Genomic DNA, 21,454 nt, shown 5'->3' on the forward strand with positions numbered 1-21,454 from the left:
GCCAATGTGTAGTCGTGAAAATAACCTGCAAGAAAGAATGTTTTTTATTATAAAAAACCACCGCATTTCTGCAACGCCAAACAAACCAGCAGAGGGTTGTAGCACCTACAAGGACAAGTGGTTGGTAAACTTTTGGTATACCATTCAACCAGTTTCCAAATATATTAGATACACTACTTGGTTTAGGCAAACCCCAAGCGGCGTAGACCAAGACCTATACCAACCGTGTAAAGCGGCAATCAAAGAAAAGATGTTGTATTGTCTCATCTTCATGACAAAAGCAGCATTGTTGGCTCCCTTGCCAATTACGTCTTGTTAGGTTGTCTTTTGTAAGTATGATTCCCCGTTTTAGGTACCATAGAAAACTCTTGATCTTGAGTGGGATTTTAGGATTTTAAGTTTCCATATCTTTTTGTTTGTATTTGGGATGTTCTGACGTATTAGTCTAAGGTAATGTGATTTTACTGTAAAAGCACCTGCCTGGTCCAGATTCCATTAGAATTCATTCCGTTCGTGATTAAGTGTAATGTTAAATAGGCGTGCAGTAAGATTATTCCACATTACTAATTTGCTGCCAATTAGATCTCTTCGCCAAGATAGATTGGGGGTACCTGAACTCACTACCTCAGCCACCGTATCCTGTTTTTTGCGAACAATGTTATAAAGTTGTGGGTATTGTTCGCGAAGGGATCTATTACCTAACCATGCGTCTTCCCAAAATCTTATCTGAGACCCCATCCTTAATGATGAAGGTGCCGAATTTTAATAAGTTTGCTTTGACCTTCATTAGGCTTGCCCAGAAATGTGAATCCCCACTCTTCCATTGGACTTGCTTGTACTAAAGGTTTATTCCCTAAGTACTTATTACGTAGGATTTGCTGCCAAGTACTGTCGGGTACCGTGATCAGGGGCACCCTAACCAGGGGACCAAATCGCCCTCAAAGCGTAAAACATGTGTTAAACAATCAGGCCCACGAAGGCTTGCGTCTCCTTCTGATCTGAAGGAAAGGAAAGGACTCAAAGAGGCCCAATCGTCGCTCGGCCCATGGCTCAGCTCCACAGTACAGCCCATTCGAACCCCCCTCGAACCAGCGGAGCAATCTCCGCTTCGCTCGAGGCTCCCCCACCGGAACCCTTGATAGTACACTATTGACGGTTGTTAAGTGTGAAATATGACCGTCAACTATACTCATTTAAGAAGGAAAACTATACCTCTTACTCGCATATTTGTATCACTAACCTAGCTCCACAGTTGTTTTCGAGAATTTATAATTTCAGGAGCACAAGTCCGGAATAAGACGAAAACACGACGAATACGCAGATAGAAGTCACAGACGATCATGTTCTGCGTAACATGAGCAAAGGAGGCCCACAAACTAGACCAAACCGACCAACCAAGCCCCGGCACCGACCATCTGACATCAGGACCCATAGAGCAGTGAACCAGCAAAGGTTGGTGGTGGCCAGTGGCGCCAAGGGGGGGTTGGCCGACCCCCTATGGAAGTTTTTCTCGCTGAGTTTTGGCGGGAAGACTAATCCTATCCTCTCAATAGTGGTTTGGCATGTTTCCATACGAAGAGATGGCGGGAACCGACCTCTCAAGCTATAAAAGGGGCCTCCCACCACTCTCTCAACACACACCACTTGGAAACCTCTCTCTCTACACTCTCTTGTGACTTGTACTCCTTAGGGTAGTGGAGCTAGGCTAGTACTTCATCTCTTAGCGAATCCAGTCGTCATCGGGGTCGGCGAGCAATCCTCGGCCTCTGGTATGGCTTTGTATTCCGACTTTCTTTATGCTAATCATTCAGAGTTCGTTCTTGGTTATCTTGCTATGTTCGTAGCTTGCTTAGCCTTGATCAATGTTTATCCAAGTTATAGTAGTTGCATGCTTAGATCAGATGATCTGGGTAAGGATATCGGTTCGTTGTGCTTTCGGGCTTGCCTTAGCATCTTACCTGTCCATCCGAAGGGTGGGGGACTCGAGGGTGCTAGGGTAGTGACCTCATATGCGGGCATGGTGCCCGGGTATGCGGGATCCTTTGGATATGACGGTGCTCCACGGTGTGACTGGGGTAGACCACAGGTGGTGACAGCCCTGTCGGTCCGCCGAGAAGCTGCTTCTCGGTTAGTGTACTCCCCGACGTTCGGGTACTGTATAGGAGTTCATGCAAAGATGAAACGGGACTGGATGTTCTCCAGTGCAGGTCATTCTCCCCGATGTCCCTAATTTCCCGGCACCTGCAGCTCTAAGCAACGCAGCTAACATAACTTATCTGCTAACATGATTAGTATAACAGGAATCTTTGTCTACGCTCCCACTAACCTTAGGATTGCTTGTTTATTCTTTATTCATGAGAGTTGGCTGTTCTGTGTGTGTCACATTACCCCTGATTATCCTTATCATTTATCACTTACCCCTGTATAGTCAGTGGTCTTCATCTTGCTCATACGTGTCATGGTTATGTAACTAAGTAAATACACTTTACACAACCTAGCCATCCCTTGGGAAAATATAAATAACGATACCCTCAATACATCCAGGTGAAATGCTACAACGGTATATCCGTGCGCTTGCGGATCCTTCTGTAAACATTAAGACATACCACACGACATCTTCGAGGTGCCGTTGCTAGGAACTAACCACTCCTAGTGATGACGCTAAGAAATGCCAACACACACTGCACCTCCGCTTCGCTCGAGGGTAGCGAACCTACCCTCGGGAAAGCAAACTAACTCCGCCTCGCTCGAGGGTAGCGAACCTACCCTTGGGAGAGTAGATCAACTCTGCTTTGCTCGAGGCCATGCCTCGGCAGAAAGGACTAGTGACCATTTGCTCACACGCCCATCGTACGGAGGCATTAAATGCCAACAACTCCACCGCAACACTCGGGTCAGACGGCGTCAGGCCGCCATGCTGCACAGCAGTGGCGACCGAAATCCCATCTGCCAACTCCGGTCACTGCTCAGTCATCCCCGCACTGTAGCGCCACTGTAGGAGCCTGCGGCGCCCTGTGCAAGATGTGCCTGGCACTGTTATCACCACTGTGCTGCCAACTCCCCGTACTCCCCTCGTACTTTCCCCACTGCAGAACCCTCAATCGACGTGGGCGCGACCCTCGAACATGGCCCGGGCCTCGACCGGAGTAAGACCCCCGCCTGCAGGACCCTCGAGATGCCGCCACGTCGAGCACAGAGGATGGTACCCTCCACAGTAACCGCCATGACGCCTGCAGGAATCACAAAGACGCCAGCGCGATCTCCGCAAGCTCAGGACATCGCCCAGGACAACCGCCACGCCCGGCGCCTCACCCTCCAGTGCGACACAGTGTACTTTCTACAGTAGGAATCTGTTGTGCACCCTCGATTCGGGGAGAAGACGACGACTCCTTCCCCCTCCCGTACATGTACTCCGCCCCTCCTTATGTCTATAAAAGGGGGGCGCGGACTCTATCTTCTCCATCTCCTCTCGCTCTCTCACACACACCCGCTCTCCGGAGCACGATATTGGCACTCGCCTCAATCACTTAGCAGAGACTTGGGAGCTTCCCTCCCTCTCTCGCCTCGCCTGTACCCCCCACTACAGGCACCCCCGATGCAAGATAATACAGCACCCTCGCGCACCCCTGCTGGACGTACTGCCCCGAGGCCGGAACCAGGATAAACCTGCGCGTTACTGTGTTGCCTCTTGCATCAGCCATCCAGGGAGGGGAACCACGCAGCATCTTACTAGTTGGTGCCGGACCGCCGGGTCTGGACACCGACAGTTGGCCCGCCAGGTAGGGGATAACGCGCTGCGTGACGTCTTGTCTTCATTCTCTCTTGTTCCCTGGATGGCGAACGAGCCACGCCCGCTCCCGGCGGGCACGATGCTTCGGTTCGGGAGCCTCGATTTCGTCGCAACTGGCAACGGTTACGACATGGAGCTTCTCCTGGCCAAGGCCAACCTCAGCACTCCGACACCACCTCCCCAGCACAGGAGGTGCTCGGGCCAGCATGCGCGGCAAGCACGCATGGAGCGGCGAAGGGCGGCTCGCCTCAGCTCCCCCTCGTGGGTTGAGACTGGCGTGTCGCACCCCGGTGCCGCGGCGAATGGCGTTACCACTTCTTCACTACCACCAAGTGCAGCTCTGGAGCCTCCCAAGGAGGGCGTGACTGCGCCGTTGCCCTTTCCCTTTGGGATGCGCAACACGGCTGCGACGTACGCTTCGTCGGTTAGCACCAAAATGAGCGCGTACGAGGATCTGTCAGGTCATCATCTCATCTCGATTTGCAACCTCATCGCGTCGTCGCCCGACGATTCCTACCCCGACACGACTGACGACATAAACTTCTTCATGGACAACTTCACGGCCTCGGAGTGGGACTACTCTGGGGTCCGTGACCTCGACGCTTTCCGGTCGTTCCAACTTGCGGCGGCGTACTATCTTGCCTGCTCCGAAGACTCCAACGAGGGGGATTACGATCCTACTCGGGAGTGCTTCATGGTCGGGCTGGTAGATGGCGCCGTCGGGGAAGCATCGGGTGAAGGCGGAAACAACGAGGAGCCCCCACCAGCCAACCAAGCAGTGGTGCCGGTCGCAACTCCAGCTGCCTCGTCAAGCTCGGTGGCGCGATAGGCATAGCTGGCGCAACTCAAAGAGCTCGAGACCAGGCTCGATGAGGAGCGTCGGAGACCCGACTTCTGCGTACCGTGCTCAAGCAGGAACGCACCGCGCGTGGTGCGCGAGCTCAGGCGGCAAGGCACGTCGCCCGGGAGCGGATCCTGGCCGACGTCAACGTCGACAACCCGCTGGACCTAAAGGGAGCCAGCCAAAAGCTCGTCGCGGCGGCTTACCTACTTCAAGCCATGCCCGAGCCCTCAACGACAAAGGGACGCAACCTGCGCAACGAGGTGCAGGTGCTCATCGAGCAAGCTGCGGTGCAGCAGGCTGAAAGCTCCGCGTCTTGAATGCGCTCGGCGGCATCGGGAAAGGCCGATGAGACCGCACGTCAGGACCACGAGGCCTCGGTGCTCATTCCACAAGGAGGAAAGGGTAAGGCAGCTACAACTGACGATGCAAAAGCACCCTCGGTGCATGACCGCATCAAGAGACCTCCTGTGAAGGAGCGCCTCCGCGATCCACGCGGGCACCCCGACAATGGCGACAACCGCAACATGATAGGGGACCCCGACAAGAAGTATGCCCCTCGACGGGGAGGACGGATTGACCCCGAGCATGATAGGGGACCGTCACCGGAGCCCCCGGGCACCCGTGTGTTCAGTCGGGATATTCGTACTGCTCCCTTTTCCCCGCGCTTCCGTCAACCCACCACCCTCGTCAAGTACTCGGGAGAGACTGATCCAGCGGTACTTCACTTCCGGCGAGGAGGCAGTCGGTGCCATCTTCGACAACAAGACGAGCAAGCGCAAGGAAGACGCGCCCGTGGAGGGCAGCAACAGCAAGACCAAGACCTCCGCCAAGAAGCAGAAGCGGGGGAAGAAAGGGAAGATGCCGGTCCCACCAAACCAGCGTGGACAGGGGCAAGCAGAGGACTCCGACGAGGCCTTCGTCGCTTCCCCAGATCGCAAGGGCCCTCGAGGCCCCCCTCGAGGCGGTGGCGGCCAGTTCGATGACATGCTCAAGAAGTCATACCCTTACCACAAGGGCTCGGTCAATCACACCCTCGAGCAGTGTGAGATGCTCCGCAAGTATTACAACCGCGTCGCGCATCGCGACGAGGACAAGAAGAAGGATGCGGGCGACAAGGGTGGAGACAGCGAGTTCCCCTTGGTGGAAAACACCTTCTTCATCTTTGGAGTGCCGACGGCGAACATGACCTCTCGGCAGCGCAAGCGCGAGCGCCGGGAAGTCTTCTCCGTCACCAAGGCCATGCCGTCCTACCTCGACTGGTCAGAGGACACCACCTCCTTCGGCCGCAAGGACCACCCCAACTACGTACCAAACCCAGGATAGTATCCACTCGTTGTGGATCCCATCATCGGCAACACTCGCTTCTCCAAGGGGCTCATGGACGGAGGTAGCAGCCTCAACATCATGTACGGACACACCTTGGAGCTCATGGGGATCAGCTTGGACAAGCTCCACCCCAGCAAGTCGCCGTTCCACGGCGTTGCGCTGGGGATGCGAGTCTAGCCCCTCGGCCAGATCGACCTGTCCGTCTGCTTCGGCACGGCGGCCAACTTTCGCAAGGAAGTGCTCACTTTCGAGGTGGTGGAGTTCTGGGGGGCATACCATGCCATCCATGGGCGTCCATGCTATGCCAAGTTCATGGCGATCCCCAACTACACCTACCTCAAAATGAAGATGCCGGACCCGAAGGGTGTCATCACCATCGGCTCCTCGTTCGAGCACGCCTACGAGTGCGACATTGAGTGCGTCGAGCACTCTGAAGCTCTGGCACTGGATGAGGCCCTCGCCGTGCAGCTGCAATGGATGGCCGAGGAGGCCGTGGACTCCAAGCAGCGGTACGCGGGCAACTTCGAGCTTGCCGAAGGCACCAAGAACGTCCCCCTCGACCCAAAGACCCCTGACGGCAAGGCGTTGAAGATCAGCGCTACCCTTGACAGCAAATAGGAAGTGGTGCTCATCGACTTTCTCTGCACCAACGCTGACATCTTCACGTGGAGCCCCTCGGACACGCTTGGCATCCCGAGGGAGGTCGTCGAGCACTCCCTTGATATCCTGCCGAACTCCAAGCCGGTCAAGCAACGCATGCGACGCTTCGACGAGCTCAAGCGACGGGCGATCGGCGAGGAGGTGCACAAGCTTTTGGAGGCCGGATTCATCAAGGAGGTATTCCATCCCGAGTGGCTAGCTAATCTTGTACTAGTTAAGAAAAAGAGTGGGAAATGGAGGATGTGTGTAGACTATACTAGTTTAAACAAAGCATGTCCTAAAGTTCCCTTTCCTTTGCCACGAATTGATCAAATCGTTTATTCAACCATGGGATGCGAACTTTTATCCTTTCTTGATGCATATTCCGGTTATCATCAAATCAAAATGAAAGAGTCTGACTAGCTCGCGACTTCTTTTATTACCCCTTTCGGCATGTACTGCTACGTCACGATGCCCTTTGGCCATAGAAAGGCCGGAGCCACATACCAGCGATGTATGCTCCACGTGTTTAGAGACCACATTGGGTGCACCGTAGAGGCATATGTCAACGACAACATCATGAAATCCAGGAAGGCGGACGACCTGGTAGCCGATCTCAGAATCGTGTTCGATTGCCTCAGTGCTAAGGGGGTGAAACTCAACCCCGAGAAGTGCGTGTTCGGAGTCCCTCGAGGCATGCTCTTTGGCTTCATTGTCTCCCAGCGGGGCATTAAGCCCAACCCTGAGAAAGTCTCGGCCATCACTAGGATGGGACCGATCCGAGACCTAAAGGGGGTGCAGAAGGTCATGGGTTGCCTAGCAGCCCTTAGCCGATTCATCTCACGCATCGGTGAGAAAGGCTTGCCTCTGTACCGACTCCTAAGGAAATCCGAACGCTTCTCGTGGACCCCCGAGGCCTAGGAAGCCCTCGACAAACTCAAGGCATCACTCACAAGCGCTCCAATCCTAACGCCACCGACGGACGGCGAGCCCCTCTATCTATACGTGGCAGCCACGACTCAGGTCGTCAGCGCAGCCATCATTGTAGAACGACAGGAGGAGGGACACGCTCTACCCGTCCAAAGGCCGGTGTACTTCATCAGTGAAGTGTTATCTGAAACCAAGACACGATATCCACATATCCAGAAGCAGCTCTACGTAGTGATCTTGGCTCGGTGCAAGCTGCGTCACTACTTCGAGACCCACTCCATCCCCGTGGTCTCGTCTTTCCCCCTCGGGGAGATAGTCCACAACCGGGAAGTCACAGGTAGGATAGCCAAGTGGTCAGTGGAACTGATGGGAGAGACTCTCACCTACGCCCCTCGCAAGGCAGTCAAATCCCAGATCTTGGCGGACTTCATTGCTGAGTGGACCGACACTCAGCTGCCCCCACCCCAGATTCAAGCGGAATGCTGGCCATGTACTTCGACGGGTCGGTGATGAAGACTGGCGCAGGCACGGGCCTGCTTTTTGTCTCACCCCTCGGAGAGCACATGCGCTACGTGGTATGGTTGCACTTCCTCGCGTCCAACAACATGGCGGAATACGAGGCCCTCCTCAGCGGCCTCTACATCGCCATCGAGCTCGGCATCAAGCGCCTTGAAGTTCAGGGAGCCTCCCAGCTCATTATCGACAGGTGATGAAGGAAGCCAGCTGCCATAATGAAAAGATGGAGGCGTACTGCAACGCAGTGCGTCGTCTCGAGGACAAGTTCGACAGGCTTGAGCTTAATCACATCGCGCGCAAGTACAACGATGAAGTGGATGAACTGGCCAAGATCGCATCTGGGCGGACCGCCGTTCCCCCGAACGTCTTCGCCCATGACCTCGCCAAGCCATTCGTCGACTTCAAGAGCCCTGCGGAAGCCATCGGAGTGGCACCCGAACCCTCGGGGGCTGCGACCACTAAGCCATCGACCAAGGACCCCTCGACGAAGGAGCCCGAGGCCATGGACACTAACATCGAGACCACCTCGATGGATGAGGCTGAAGCAATGGAGATCGACGAGGCCCCGCCTCCAAGAGATTGGCATACCCAGTATCTCGACTGGATGATCCGAGGGGTCCTACCCTCGGACCACGCTCAGGCGCAGCGCGTCGCTAGGCGGGCCAAGTCCTTCGTCTTGATCGATGATGAACTGTATAAGCGCAGTCTCTCGGGCGTCCTACAACGATGCATCCCTATCCCCGAGGGCAAGGAGCTAATCCGAGATATCCATGCTGGCATTTGCGGTCACCACGCTGCACTACGCACCCTCGTGGGCAATGCATTTCGGCAGGGCTTCTACTGGCCCACCGCGGTCGCCGACGCCACCGACGTCGTGCGGACCTACGAGGGCTGCCAGTTTTACGCCCGGAAGACACACCTCCCGGCTCACGCTCTGCAGACCATCCCTATCACATGGCCGTTTGTCGTGTGGGGATTGAACCTTGTTGGCCCATTGCAGAAGGTGCCCGGGGGCTTCACCCAATTGTTGGTAGCAATCGACAAGTTCTCCAAGTGGATCGGGCTCGACCCATTGGCAAGATCAAATCTGAGCAAGTTGTGCTGTTCTTTCCCGACATAGTCTTCAGGTTTGGAGTCCCGAATTCGATCATCACCGACAATGGCACCCAGTTCACGGGCAAGAAGTTACTGGCGTTCTGTGACAACTACCACATACGCGTGGATTGGTCTGCAGTGGCGCACCCATAGACGAACGGCCAGGTGGAGCGTGCCAATAGTATGATCCTGCAAGGCCTCAAGCCAAGGATCTTCAACAAGTTGAATAAGTTCGGCCGAAGGTGGCTCGCAGAGCTACCCTCGGTTATCTAGAGCCTGAGGACGACCCCAAGCAGAGCCACGGGCTTCACCCCATTCTTCCTCGTCTATGGCGCAGAGGCCATACTCCCCATAGACTTGGAGTATGGGTCGTCGAGGCTCAAGGCCTACCAAGAGCAGCAGAACCAGCAAGCCCACGAAGACTCGTTAGACCAAGTGGACAAGGCTCGAGACGTGGCGCTCCTACACTCAGCACGTTATCAGCAATCCCTGCGAAGATACCAAGCGAAGAGAATTCGGCGCCGAGACCACAACAAAGGGGACCTGGTGCTGAGGCTTTGACAGGACAACAGAGGACGCCACAAGGTCTCACCGCCATGGAAAGGCCTGTACATCGTCGCTGAAGTACTCAAGCCTGGCACGTACAAACTAGCTAACGAAAATGGCGAAGTCTTCACCAACGCTTGGAATATTCAGCAGCTACGTCGCTTCTATCCTTAAAATTCCAAGCTATTTGTACATAGTTTGTACTTGTATCTCAAATTTCCCGAAGCAATAAAGAGTATGCTTTACTTATTTATTTTTGGGAACCTTCCGAACCCTCGTGGGATCGGACGCGCACGAACACTGAGGTAGGCTCGGCTTTACCCTCGGCAAAGCCAAGCCTCTCTCGGGGGCTACTAAGGGGGAACCCCCGAACGTCCCCAAAATCGCCAACGTTTTTTTCGAAAAATTTCCGTACCTAAGTTTCTTGTATACTCAGAAAGGCCGACGCACGGCATAAACGACCGTGGAACGGGATCGGCCTAGCCGCGGGACCGCCTACGCCTCTGGGATACGGCATCCCCACTCACCTCCCTACACCTAAGTTGCTTATGAACGTAAACTCCCTCGCTGAGACCTATCTAAGGCACATACGAGAACATAGAAATTAAAGTAAAGAAAACGTGGGCTCGAATCCACAAGGCCTCGATCAGCCACACTGTCAATATACATTAACTAGTTTTCTCACTCGGAAATAGTTACGACAAAATACTGACTCATTTACATGGGCTCCGAGGCCCAGACTTCCTACAGGTTGCCCTCTTCCCCCTGTGGATCTTCTGCGACGTCGTCTTCGGCAAAGAGGGGGAGGTCATCCTCAAGTTTCTTGGACAAGGCGGCGGCGAAGCCCTCAACGGCGGCGTCGACCTCATTCCTAGCAGCCGCTGCGGCATCCCCGACGACGCCGGGCGTGACGACGTACCCCGACGACACCAGCTTGAGGTCCATGTCGTAGTGCGTCGACACCACGGCGAGGGTCCGCTGAACGCCGAGGTGGAAGGCGCTTTTGATACGCTCGGCCACCCAACCGCCCAGCGATCGCAGGCGGCTGGCCACCGAGCTACTAGATGAGGCTCCCTCCCCCTCGAGCTCCTGGCACACGGCCACGGCGGTTTGCTCCAGGTCTACGCACTCGGCATGTGCCGTTGTAAGCACGACCTCGACAGCTTGCTTCGCCGCGGTCTCATCCACCACCGCTTTCTTCAGCTCTGGGCAGAAGAACGAAGATAAGTTGCGGCAAAATAGAATCAACTTAAATGAAATCTCGGATACTTACCCGCGATCGACCCTTGCGCCTCCTCCAGCTTGGCCTGTGCGGCTTCCTGGAGCGTGGAGAAGGAGGTCTCCTTCTCCTTGAGGGCGGCCTCTGCGTTCTGAACGGCCACCTCCTTCTCCCCGAGGGCTGCGTCCTTATCCACAAGGGTTGCGGTGAGCGCGGTGATGGCCACTTTCTCGCATTGGAGCTTAGCTTCCTTGCCCTGGAGCTCGGCCTCCTTGCGCTGGAGCTCGGCCTCCTTCGCCTCGTGTGCCTGATCCCTCTGCTCAAGTGCCGCTCTAGCTTGCCGCAGCTCGGCCTCATGCGCCTCGGCCTCCTGGGCCTTCTAGTCAGCTGCGGCTCGCTGCGCGTTGCTCTCGCTGTTGGCTCGGGCCAGTTCGCGCTCCAGCCCGCAGATCCGTACCTCCAAGGGTGTCACATGGTCGGCCCGGGCGTTAGCCTCGTTCAGCTGCGTGACCAAGGTGGCATTGTACGAATCAAGCCAATGCACCCTGGAGTACAGCCGCGCCAGCCTATCACTCTTGTCCCGCGACATGGACAGCAGCTGCTGCAGACAAGGAAACATGAGTGGAAATTATGCTCATAAAATCGGAAATATGCAAACAGAACACTTACGCTGCTGACATTGAGGTTCGCTCGCGAAAAAAGATTTAGAGCCCGGGAGAGGTTCTCCTCAATCTGGCCCCCGATGGCCATGTGATCTCGCCAGGTGTCACCCTCCTCCCTCTCGGCGTGGGTAAAATCCGAGGGGATAATGTGCGCTCACCAGGCGTCATCTTCTTCCCGCTCGACGTGGGCAAAATTCGAGGGGACCCCAGACTGAACAATCACATAATCAGCCCTGTGACCGTGCCCCTCGGACGTCCCTGTGCCGAACGCACCCTCGGAGGCCGAGACAAACTCGGCGATCCGAGCGGCGGCGCTAGCAGCGGTGGCCGGGTCGATATCCTCCAACTCCCCGTACTCCACGCTCAGCGGCAGCTCCACCATGGGCACCACAGTTTTCCGGCGCCGTCTGCGCCGTCGCCGCCGCAGCGGCACCCTCGTCCCCGGCCCCTACGGACCCTAGGGCGAGGGTCTCTCCTACCACTAGCGCCGTTGGTGCCGTCGCCACTGCCGTGGCACCCTCGACCCCAGCCCTCAGGGGCCCGGGGGCGAGGGACTCTCCCTCTTCACGGCTGGCGGGGCGCTCCTGCGCATTCCCACCAGTCCCTCCTCCTCCTGCTTCCGGCTGGGCGGCGTCGCCCGCTCCGCCCAGGCCGGCTTCGTCCCCGGCATCCGGCCGGCAGCTTTATCTGCGTCGCTTCAGCCGGGCTCGACTTCGACATCCGGCCGGGCGGCGTTCCCCGCACTGCCCCGGCCGGCCTCCTCCTCGGCGTCGGCCCGAGTGGCCGCCGCAGCGTCGCTCCGACCGACGTCATTCCTGCTCCCCTACGCTCGGGTCTGCTGGGCCGATAGGGCCCCCCAAGCCATCGCCTCTCGGAGCTTCACAGCCTCAACCTCCAAGACCTGGTCCCCTCCGGTCGGGGGCTGTGGCGCTGAATGCGGCGTCGCACTGGCCCCAATCTTAAGGGCCTTGGTCGGCGCAAGGCGGACCGGACCCCTGGTAGTCGCCCTGTGGCAGGACAAAGGGGGAGAGAACGCCGGAGTCAGCAAGACTGAGAAATCAAACGAACAAGTACGAAAAATGGAATCAAAACCACTTACTTTGACAGGGAACTCAGGCTACGCTTGCCAGTGCCGCTCCTCTGGGCCCGCGGTACACCGACTCCTCCTGATGACTGGCCAGAGGCCATCGCCCCCAAGCTGGCCTGAACCCTCGAGGCTGTCCACCCGGGCGTTTCCACGCTTGCCGCGGACCCCCCCGCCGCCCATCGACGCCGCGGGCGCAGGTGTCTGCCTGCCCGTCGCCGGCGAGGGCAACCTCTGCCCCGCCGCAGGCGCGGGTAACCTTCGCCCCGTCGCCGACACGGGCGACCTCTGCCCCACCGCCGGCTTGGGTGATCTCCGCTACGCCCTTGCTACGGGCGCCACCACAAGTGTTGCTGGCGCGAGCCTCCTCTCGCCCAGCGCCATCGTCGATGCCTCGCCGCCGGCCCCTCGCTGGGCTGGTGTGGGACTTGCACCCATCACCGCCTCGAAGTCATCAGACTCCGAAAAATCGACCCCACCGATCGAGGAATCTTCCTCCTCGGTGGACTCAGGCATGGGCGGCGGCGGGAGGCCCTCCCTCCTCGCTCTGGCGCACGCCTTCTTGTGCTCCTCTCTCTCTCTCTCTCTCTCTCTCTCTCTCTCTCTCTCTCTTCCTGGCGGCCTTCACCTTCGCCTCGTCTTTCCTCTTCTTCACCACCTTTGCGTGCAGGCGGTTTGTTTCGCGAGCCTCGGGAAGCGAGGGTTTCGAGACATAGCCTTTACGGCTTAGTCCCTACGAGCACGACCAAATCAGGGGCAAGAAGTAGGGGAAGAAACAGTACGGAATCGACAATAATCGAAAGCCAGACTCACCAGACTGATGTACCACTTCTCGGGGCGCATCTTGGTCCCCCAGAGATCCTCGGGGTTGGAGGGGAACCGCGTCACCGCGCTCTTCGCCCTCTGGGCAGTGGCATCAAGGGGGAGTAGCACGCTCGACATCCTCGAACCTCGGCCGCGGCCACGGGGGTAAGCTCGAAGATTGGCAGCCTCCTCTCCATGAGAGGAATCACCCTCTGCCGATGGAAGTTCGTAATAACGGCGGCCGCCGTCAGCTCCTTCTTCACCAGGTACTGCACCGCGTTGGTGAACACATCGAGCCTGGCCTGCTGCTTTGGGGGCGACACCCCCCAACCCCACGAGTCCGGCTTCTCCCGGAGCACCTTGTTGGTGAATGCCGGGAGCCGCTCGTCGTCGTTGCGCAGGTAGAACCACCCTCGGGTCAACCCGGCGTTGTTCGTGGTCATCTTGCTGGGGATGTACATATGCACCCTCTGCCTGCGCACGTGGAGCATAAGGCCACCAGCACGAGCGTATCTCCTCGGCTGGCCCTGGACAGTGTCGGCGTAGAGCTCGCCGCGGAACAAATGGATCCACAGGTCCCAGTGCACCTCCACCCCCAGGTAGCCCTCGCAGAGGGCGACGAAGACTGCTGCCTACGAGATGGAGTTGGGGACGAAGTTATGTAGCTCCACCCCGTAGTGGTCGCAGAGCGCGCGGACGAACCTGCCGGCAGGGACACTGAACACCCGCTCATGGAGCCGCACGAGGCTCACGATGTAGCCACTCGGGGGGCTTCAGCTCGCTCTCCTCCGCCCGCGGAGGGATCCACACCGGCCACGACGGGTCGGTGTTCGGTGGCAGGAGCCCGTCGTCGACCAGCCCCTGCAAGACCGCCTCGGTGGCAGAGGACTTTCCCCATGGCAGCAGCTCCTCGTACTGCACCTTCACTCCGGATCGACGGGGGACGCAGGGAACAGGCTCGAACGAAGGCTAAGGTGCGCTCACTCCTCTCTTCTTCCTCCTCTCGCTTTTTGGCTCTGGGCTCTGGATGCAGGGGAGGCGAAGAAGGCTGAGGAGGCGAAAGCAAATGGCCAGGTGAGCCGAACGAATCCCCCCTCTCTCACTTTTATTCACCGCAGAGGCCCCAAATCTACCGCATTAAATGCGGGAGATTTCGCAGCCACCGACAGCTGGGCCCACGCCCGCGGAGACCCCCACGCGCAAACGCAACAATAATCGTGGTGCGGTAACCGACGTGGGCGGCGGCACTGTAGCGCTGTCTCATCAGCCAGCCACCACCCACGCCTCTCCACCTACCCGAGACGACCGCTTGAAAAGGCGTGCCCGCACCGCACCGCACGCGCCAAGCCACGTCGCCCACGACCAGCGGAAGACCCACACGTGCGACCGGCGACTCCGCGCCGTTTGTAAACCGTGACGAAATATTCCCTTCGGGGGCTCTTTACCCTCGAAGGAACTTTATTCTGAGGCCTTACTGACTAGGGGTTCGAAGCCTGGCCCGCCGAGGGTTCGACAGGCGGCCCAGATCGCCAGAGTCAGGGACTGCACGGATGTGCCATATAAGCTATCCTCAAATGCAGTGTTCAAGGCCAGTCGAGGGTGCCTAGCAGGGGGATCCCGTCGAGGGAGAGCATCGAGCCCTCAGGCCCTATCGAATGGGTCTGAGCCCCGCCTAACAAACCTTTGTGAGCGCTCTATGTGACGTGTCCACGGACCACAAGCCGACCCCTATCGAACGGGGCACGGACGTCCACTTGACCCACCCGCTAACAGCTCACTGAAGCAACCATGGCTCGCGGCCCAGGCATGGGTAGCATGGCACGCTTCACCCCTCCTCCCTGTGGAAGGGCGACGAGGGTCGTAACGAAAGGTTGAGGGTTCCCTGAACGCTTTCATGCAGGCCAGGGCTCGGGGGCTCCTCGCACGCCGCGGTTCAGGCCGCACCCTCAAATGAGTCCGCTACCGTCGATTGTGACATCCTACGTGTCGAACAAACCTCCCGCGCTTACACGCGCCTGCCGGATCGATCAATAAAATTGTGGGCCACCGTACCAGCACGGGAAACACCGACGCCGGTTGAAAGAAATGCTGATGCCGGCTGAAAAAGAAGCATGGCAATTGCCGCACCGAATCGACCATGCAAAGCGATGTTTATAGCCCTTGGACGAGAGCGAGCACTCCTCCATGGCCTCGGGGGCTACACCCACGGGTGCGCTGACGCACCCCCGCGGAGGAAACTTCACGCATCCGAGGATCGGACTCCACCGCAAGCATCTGACTCTTCACCTCACTCCTACCTGGCTCCGCAAAGCCAACCCGAACCTTCCCGACAGTGCGGAAGGGATGCCCCCAGCGGCAACACCATGGTGCTCGAGGTAACTATGATCTGCGCAGACAACTCAGAGTGGCCTTACCACCGATTCTCTGTCGGTGAACTCCGATCTTGAACTAATCTTCTCTAGCAACACCCAAGTCACGCCCTCGGGGATCAAGCCTCTGCAGGGCTGATGCTCACCCCAACAGAGGCTCGGGGACTACTGTCGGGTACCGTGATCAGGGGCACCCTAACTAGGGGACCAAATCACCCTCAAAGCGCAAAACATGTGTTAAGCAATCAGGCCCATGAAGGCATGCATCTCCTTCCGATCTGAAGGAAAGGAAAGGACTCAAAGAGTCCCAATCCTTGCTCGGCCCATGGCTCAGCTCCACAGTACAACCCATTCGAACCCCCCTCGAACCCGCAGAGCAATCTCCGCTTCGCTCGAGGCTCCCCCGCCGGAACCCTCGACAGCACACCGCACCTCCGCTTCGCTCGAGGGTAGTAAACCTACCCTCGGGAAAGCAAACCAACTCCGCCTCGCTCGAGGGTAGCGAACCTACCCTCGGGAGAGTGGATCAACTCCGCTTCGCTCGAGGCCACCCCTCGGCAGAAAGGACTAGTGACCATTTGCTCACACGCCCATCGTACGGAGGCATTAAATGCCAACAACTCCACCACAACACTCGGGTCGGACGGCGTCAGGCCGCCATGGTGCATAGCAGTGGCGACCGAAATTCCATCCGCCAACTCCAGTCACTGCTCAGCCATCACCGCCACTGTGGTGCCACTGTGGGAGCCTGCGGCGCCCTATGCAAGACGTGCCCGGCACTGTTATCACCACTGTGCTGCCAACTCCCCATACTCCCCTCGTACTTTCCCCACTGCGGAACCCTCAATCGACGTGGGCGCTACCCTCGAACGCGGCCCGGGCCTCGACCGGAGTAAGACCCCCGCATGCAGGACCCTCTAGACGCCGCCACGTCGAGCACAGAGGACGGTACCCTCCACAGTAACCGCCACGACCCCTGCAGGAATCACAAAGACGCCGGCGCGATCTCCACAAGCTCAGGACATCGCCCAGGACAACCACCACGCCCGACGCCTCACCCTCCAGTGCAGCACAGTGTACTTTGTACAGTAAAAATCCGCTATGCACCCTCGATTCGGGGAGAAGATGACGACTCTTTCCCCCTCCCATACATGTACTCCGCCCCTCCTTATGTCTATAAAAGGGAGAGGAGGACTTTATCTTCTCCATTTCCTCTCACTCCCTTACACACACCCGCTCTCCGGAGCACGATATTGGCACGTGACTCAATCACTTAGCAGAGACTTGGGAGCATCCCTCCCTCTCTCGCCTCACCTATACCCCCCACTACAGGCACCCCCGGTGCAAGATAATACAGCGCCCTCGCGCACCCCTGCTAGACGTACGGCCCCGAGGTCGGAACCAGGATAAACCCGCGCGTTGCTGTGTTGCCTCTTGCATCAGCCATCCAGGGAGGGGAACCACGCAGCATCTTACTAGTTGGTGCCGGACCGCCGGGTCTGGACACCGACAAGTACCGTCTATCGTTAGAAGATGGTATAGCCTCTTACTGAGCAGAGTAATATTTTTGAGCTCTAGGATATGTATTCCTAGTCCACCCTGTTCCTTAAGTTGGCACAGAATACTCCATTTTGTCAAATAGTATTTTCTTTTGTGCTCATCACTTTGCCAGAAGAACCTAGACCGAAAGTAATCCAGCTTTTTATGAACCCCTTTTGGGATTTCAAAGAAGGACATCATGTACATGGGAAGGCTGCTAAGGACCAAATTGATGAGTGTCAACCTCCCTCCAGTTGAAAGGTTTTTTTTCTTTCCAACTACTGAGACGTTGCTCAAATCTTTCTTGAATCTTAACCCAATCATTATTAGACATCTTCCTATAGTGGATCAGAATGCCTAAGTATCTGATTGGAAAGTTGTCTAAGTTGCAACCGAACAGTTTCATGTAATGGTTTTCATAGTTCTTAGCCTCGCCAAAGTAGAAAATTTCACTTTTGTGAAAATTAATTTTAAGACCAGATAACTGCTCAAAATCGCAAAGGATGTTCTTCATGTTTTGAGCTTGTTCCAAATTATGGCCCATGAAAAGTATTGTGCCATCAGCGTACTGTAGGATAGAAAGCCCACCTTCGATTAGGTGCGGCACCACTCCATGTACCTGATCATTGGCTTTGGCTCGGTTGATGAGAAGTGTGAGCATATCTGCTACTATATTGAATAGGATGGGTGAAAGTGGATCTTCCTGTCTCAGCCCTTTCTTCGTTTGAAAAAAAGACCAATCTCATCATTGACATTAGTCGTCACGCTGCCGCCTGAGATGAACGACTTAATCCATTCAATCCATTTGGGTGAAAAGTCTTTCAACCGAAGCGTTTGCAATAAGATGTTCCACTTTACTTTATCGTAAGCCTTTTTGAAATCTATTTTGAAGATAACCTCACTCAGATTCTTTCGATGTAACTCATGTATGGTTTCCTGTAGAACCATGACTACCTCTAAAATATTCCGGCCACGCATAAAAGTTGTTTGTGTGGGACTGATAAGATGATCTGCCACTGAATTAAGTGAAGGACTTCAAATGCACGACGGATCAGAAGGCACAAGATTTTCCTTGATCATTGCACGGAGTCGCCCCAGTACTTGCACCCCTGTCACCTTGAATCTTTTGACACCACCTGCAAACATCTGCCGCACAAAAAGGAAAAAAAAACAACCGCCGGGTTTGGGTCTGGCTCTGGCCATGTTCCAATGAGAATCAGAGTCAGGACAACTAGCGAAGAATCGACTAGGACAATACTCAAACTGCGATGACAATACTCGTATTAGGTTTGTTCTAACTCAAACTTGCTCAACCTTAATAAAAATTTATAGAAAAAATAATGATATTTACAATACCAAATTTGTTTCATTGAATTCACCAAGAAATGTATGTTGATAGCGCATCTGGTGGTCAGTATAATTGGTGCTCAATTTTTTTCTACAGATTTGGTCAAAAATACCCAAATTTAATTTAGGATAAATCTAATACGATATGTAAATAAAAAAAGGATGGAGTAATACCAAATAAAACGGCTAGAAAGATGGCTCCTCAAATGTCATCTCTGCCCCTCTGCTGATCTCCTTACTGTTCTGTTTCGTTGGTCAAGAAAAAAACATGTTTGTCCAATAGCACTTTATATGGCTATGAGAATGCTATTTGCATAGGTACAAGAATACGGTGTGATGTTCATTACTTGTTGCAGCACACTTTTCTTCGTGATCAACCTCATTACTTGTAGAATACGCTCGAATGCAAATAAGGATTCATATAGTTCAAACCCGCAACGAACAGCATATCTACAGGATTTAGTTGTATACGCATATTCTGCAGCTTTAACGAAACATCGTAAAATTTTAAAAAAATATTGACACAAGCATGACAAAAATCGAACATTGGTGATAATCAGTTTTAGTAGATGATCATCTACCTAAGGCAGAGAACCACTTTTTTGCTTGACTTATTTGGATGTGAGATGGAAAGGTTAGTATTTCTATTCTTTCCTACAATATATGTCATATATCATACAAAATAACAAAAGAGATTCAAAGTCATACATTTTTAATTTTGACTATAGATAGCAAAATAATCATAGAGACTAATAACATAAAAATTATGCAAGTAAATTTATCGTGAAATCAACTATCATAAAATCTAATATTTTCTGGTTGAACTAATTTATTTTTAGAGGTATTGTTGGTCAAAGTTAAAAAAGTTGACTTTGAAAAAGTCTAAACATAGCTGTATTCTAGGACGGGGTGAATATGGAGTATCAAATTACGCTGTCCGCACAACTAGCACCTGGAGACTGGCTCTCAAATGTCAAATCTGCCCCCGGTTGGGTCCATCTAGTGCGGCACCAGATCGTGGGCAGAAATGTCCGTCAGCATCAGCAAGCACAAGAGAGGCAGGGACTGGTGAGTGATTGCCCTGGCTGCTGTGACCATACACTACAGTGATGATGTCACGCTGCATGTTGGTTCCCACCCCCATAAACCCGTAAACTTAAAAAAACATCACATCGAATATTTTAACATATGTATAGAGTACTAAATGAACTTTATTTACAAAATTTTTTGCATGGATGGGCTGTAAATCGTGAGACGAATCTAATGAAGCTACTTAATCAATAATTTGCAACATCGATGCTACAGTAACTATCCGCTAAATATTGATTAATTGTGGATTAATTAGCATCATTAGATTCGTATCGCGATTTATAATCCATCTGTGAAAAAAATTTGTAAATAAACTTCATTTAATACTTCAAATTAATAAGATTCCAACGCAAAAAATTTTGCACCGAAACTAAACACGGCCACAGATTTGCGTTCGAAGCAACTGCAGAATGACGGTCGTTGCATCAGCGTTGTATACGAACGAGGGATAAATACCAGAACGCGTATGATGCGATTGCAGTCAGCCAGTCACCGGCAGTCTGTCTCTGTCCTGATAAGAGGATGTCACCATTTCCTGCCAAGATGCCTCTTTTAACCTGGTATTGTGCCAGTGAAATGTAGGTTTGTCGAATATTATGGGATCCTTATATTTCAGGTATATACGCGTGAAAGTCAACTATCTATCCTAACAATGTGATTTTTTCTATTTTAAAAGTATAGGCTCGAAGCTCGACACTTTAACAAAGCTTGGAGAAACTCTCTCTCCCGTGGTTGGTTTTTTTTTCTCTCTCTTTTGAAAAAAGTAGGCAAAATAACCAACTACGAAGCAAATCGTAACAAGTTAGCAACCATGAATTTAGTGAACGCCTCGAATCAACCATGAATTTAGTGAACGCCTCGAATCAATGGTGACAAACATTAGGCCAGTCTCATTGCAGGGGTCATGAGGGTGTCATCAGCATTAATAATAGTGATACATCAGCAAAAATACTGATTTGGCATGCAAATTAAGATGAAAGAGAAGGAACCAGGGTCCTCAGGGTGACCCGCTCGTGGCGCGGTTCTCAAGCCCATCACACGGCGATGACTGAGCGTGTTCCTCGCTTCATCCTAGATCCGGTGCTCCCCACTCCGCCGCCGGACCTCCAGTGCCCAAAATCCTCCGCAGCTCCCGCGCTCAACCCCCCTCCCCTGCCTCTCCCGCGCGCGAACCCATCGCCGCTCCCGCACTCGGCGCTCGCGCGCCCAAAACTCCCGCCTCGCCACGCTCGCCTGCATCTTCTCGCCCCTCCCCCCCAATCCATCCGAGCCCCAGCCCCTCGCCCTACGTGGACTGGTAGCTCTATCGGGCATACGCCTGCTTTTGTGCTGGTAGCCTGGTACCTTTTTTTTATTTGCCACATGGGTTCAAAATGAGCTTGGATGATTATTCTGTTGAATATTGCCAGATTTGTTGATTCTTTTGTTGAGGAAACTTGACTTCTTGTATAAATTTAAGTGCTCATTTGTTTAGTTCAGTTGTTAGATGTGTGCTGGCTGCAACTATATATATATATATATATACACACTATAGGTGATACCCTGTGCGTTGCTGCGAGATTTTTTAAATAAAATTGTAAGGTGAAATTCGAAAGTAGATATACTAAAGTGATTGCATGGCAACATTCATAAAAAAAGTTGGTGGAAGACATAAA

General features: G+C 54.3%; 1 protein-coding gene across 1 annotated transcript; it reads left to right on the forward strand.

Moving 5' to 3' along the window:
• The first annotated feature begins 8,268 nt into the window (after positions 1–8,268).
• Positions 8,269–9,293, forward strand: LOC120685079. The gene is made up of 2 exons (XM_039966921.1): positions 8,269–8,738; positions 9,173–9,293. Exons 1-2 carry the CDS (start codon positions 8,269–8,271, stop codon positions 9,291–9,293), a joined length of 591 nt encoding a protein of 196 aa, XP_039822855.1.
• The last annotated feature ends 12,161 nt before the right edge of the window (positions 9,294–21,454 follow it).

The sequence above is a fragment of the Panicum virgatum genome, chromosome 8N (genome assembly GCF_016808335.1).
Source record: "Panicum virgatum strain AP13 chromosome 8N, P.virgatum_v5, whole genome shotgun sequence".
Taxonomy (NCBI): domain Eukaryota; kingdom Viridiplantae; phylum Streptophyta; class Magnoliopsida; order Poales; family Poaceae; genus Panicum; species Panicum virgatum.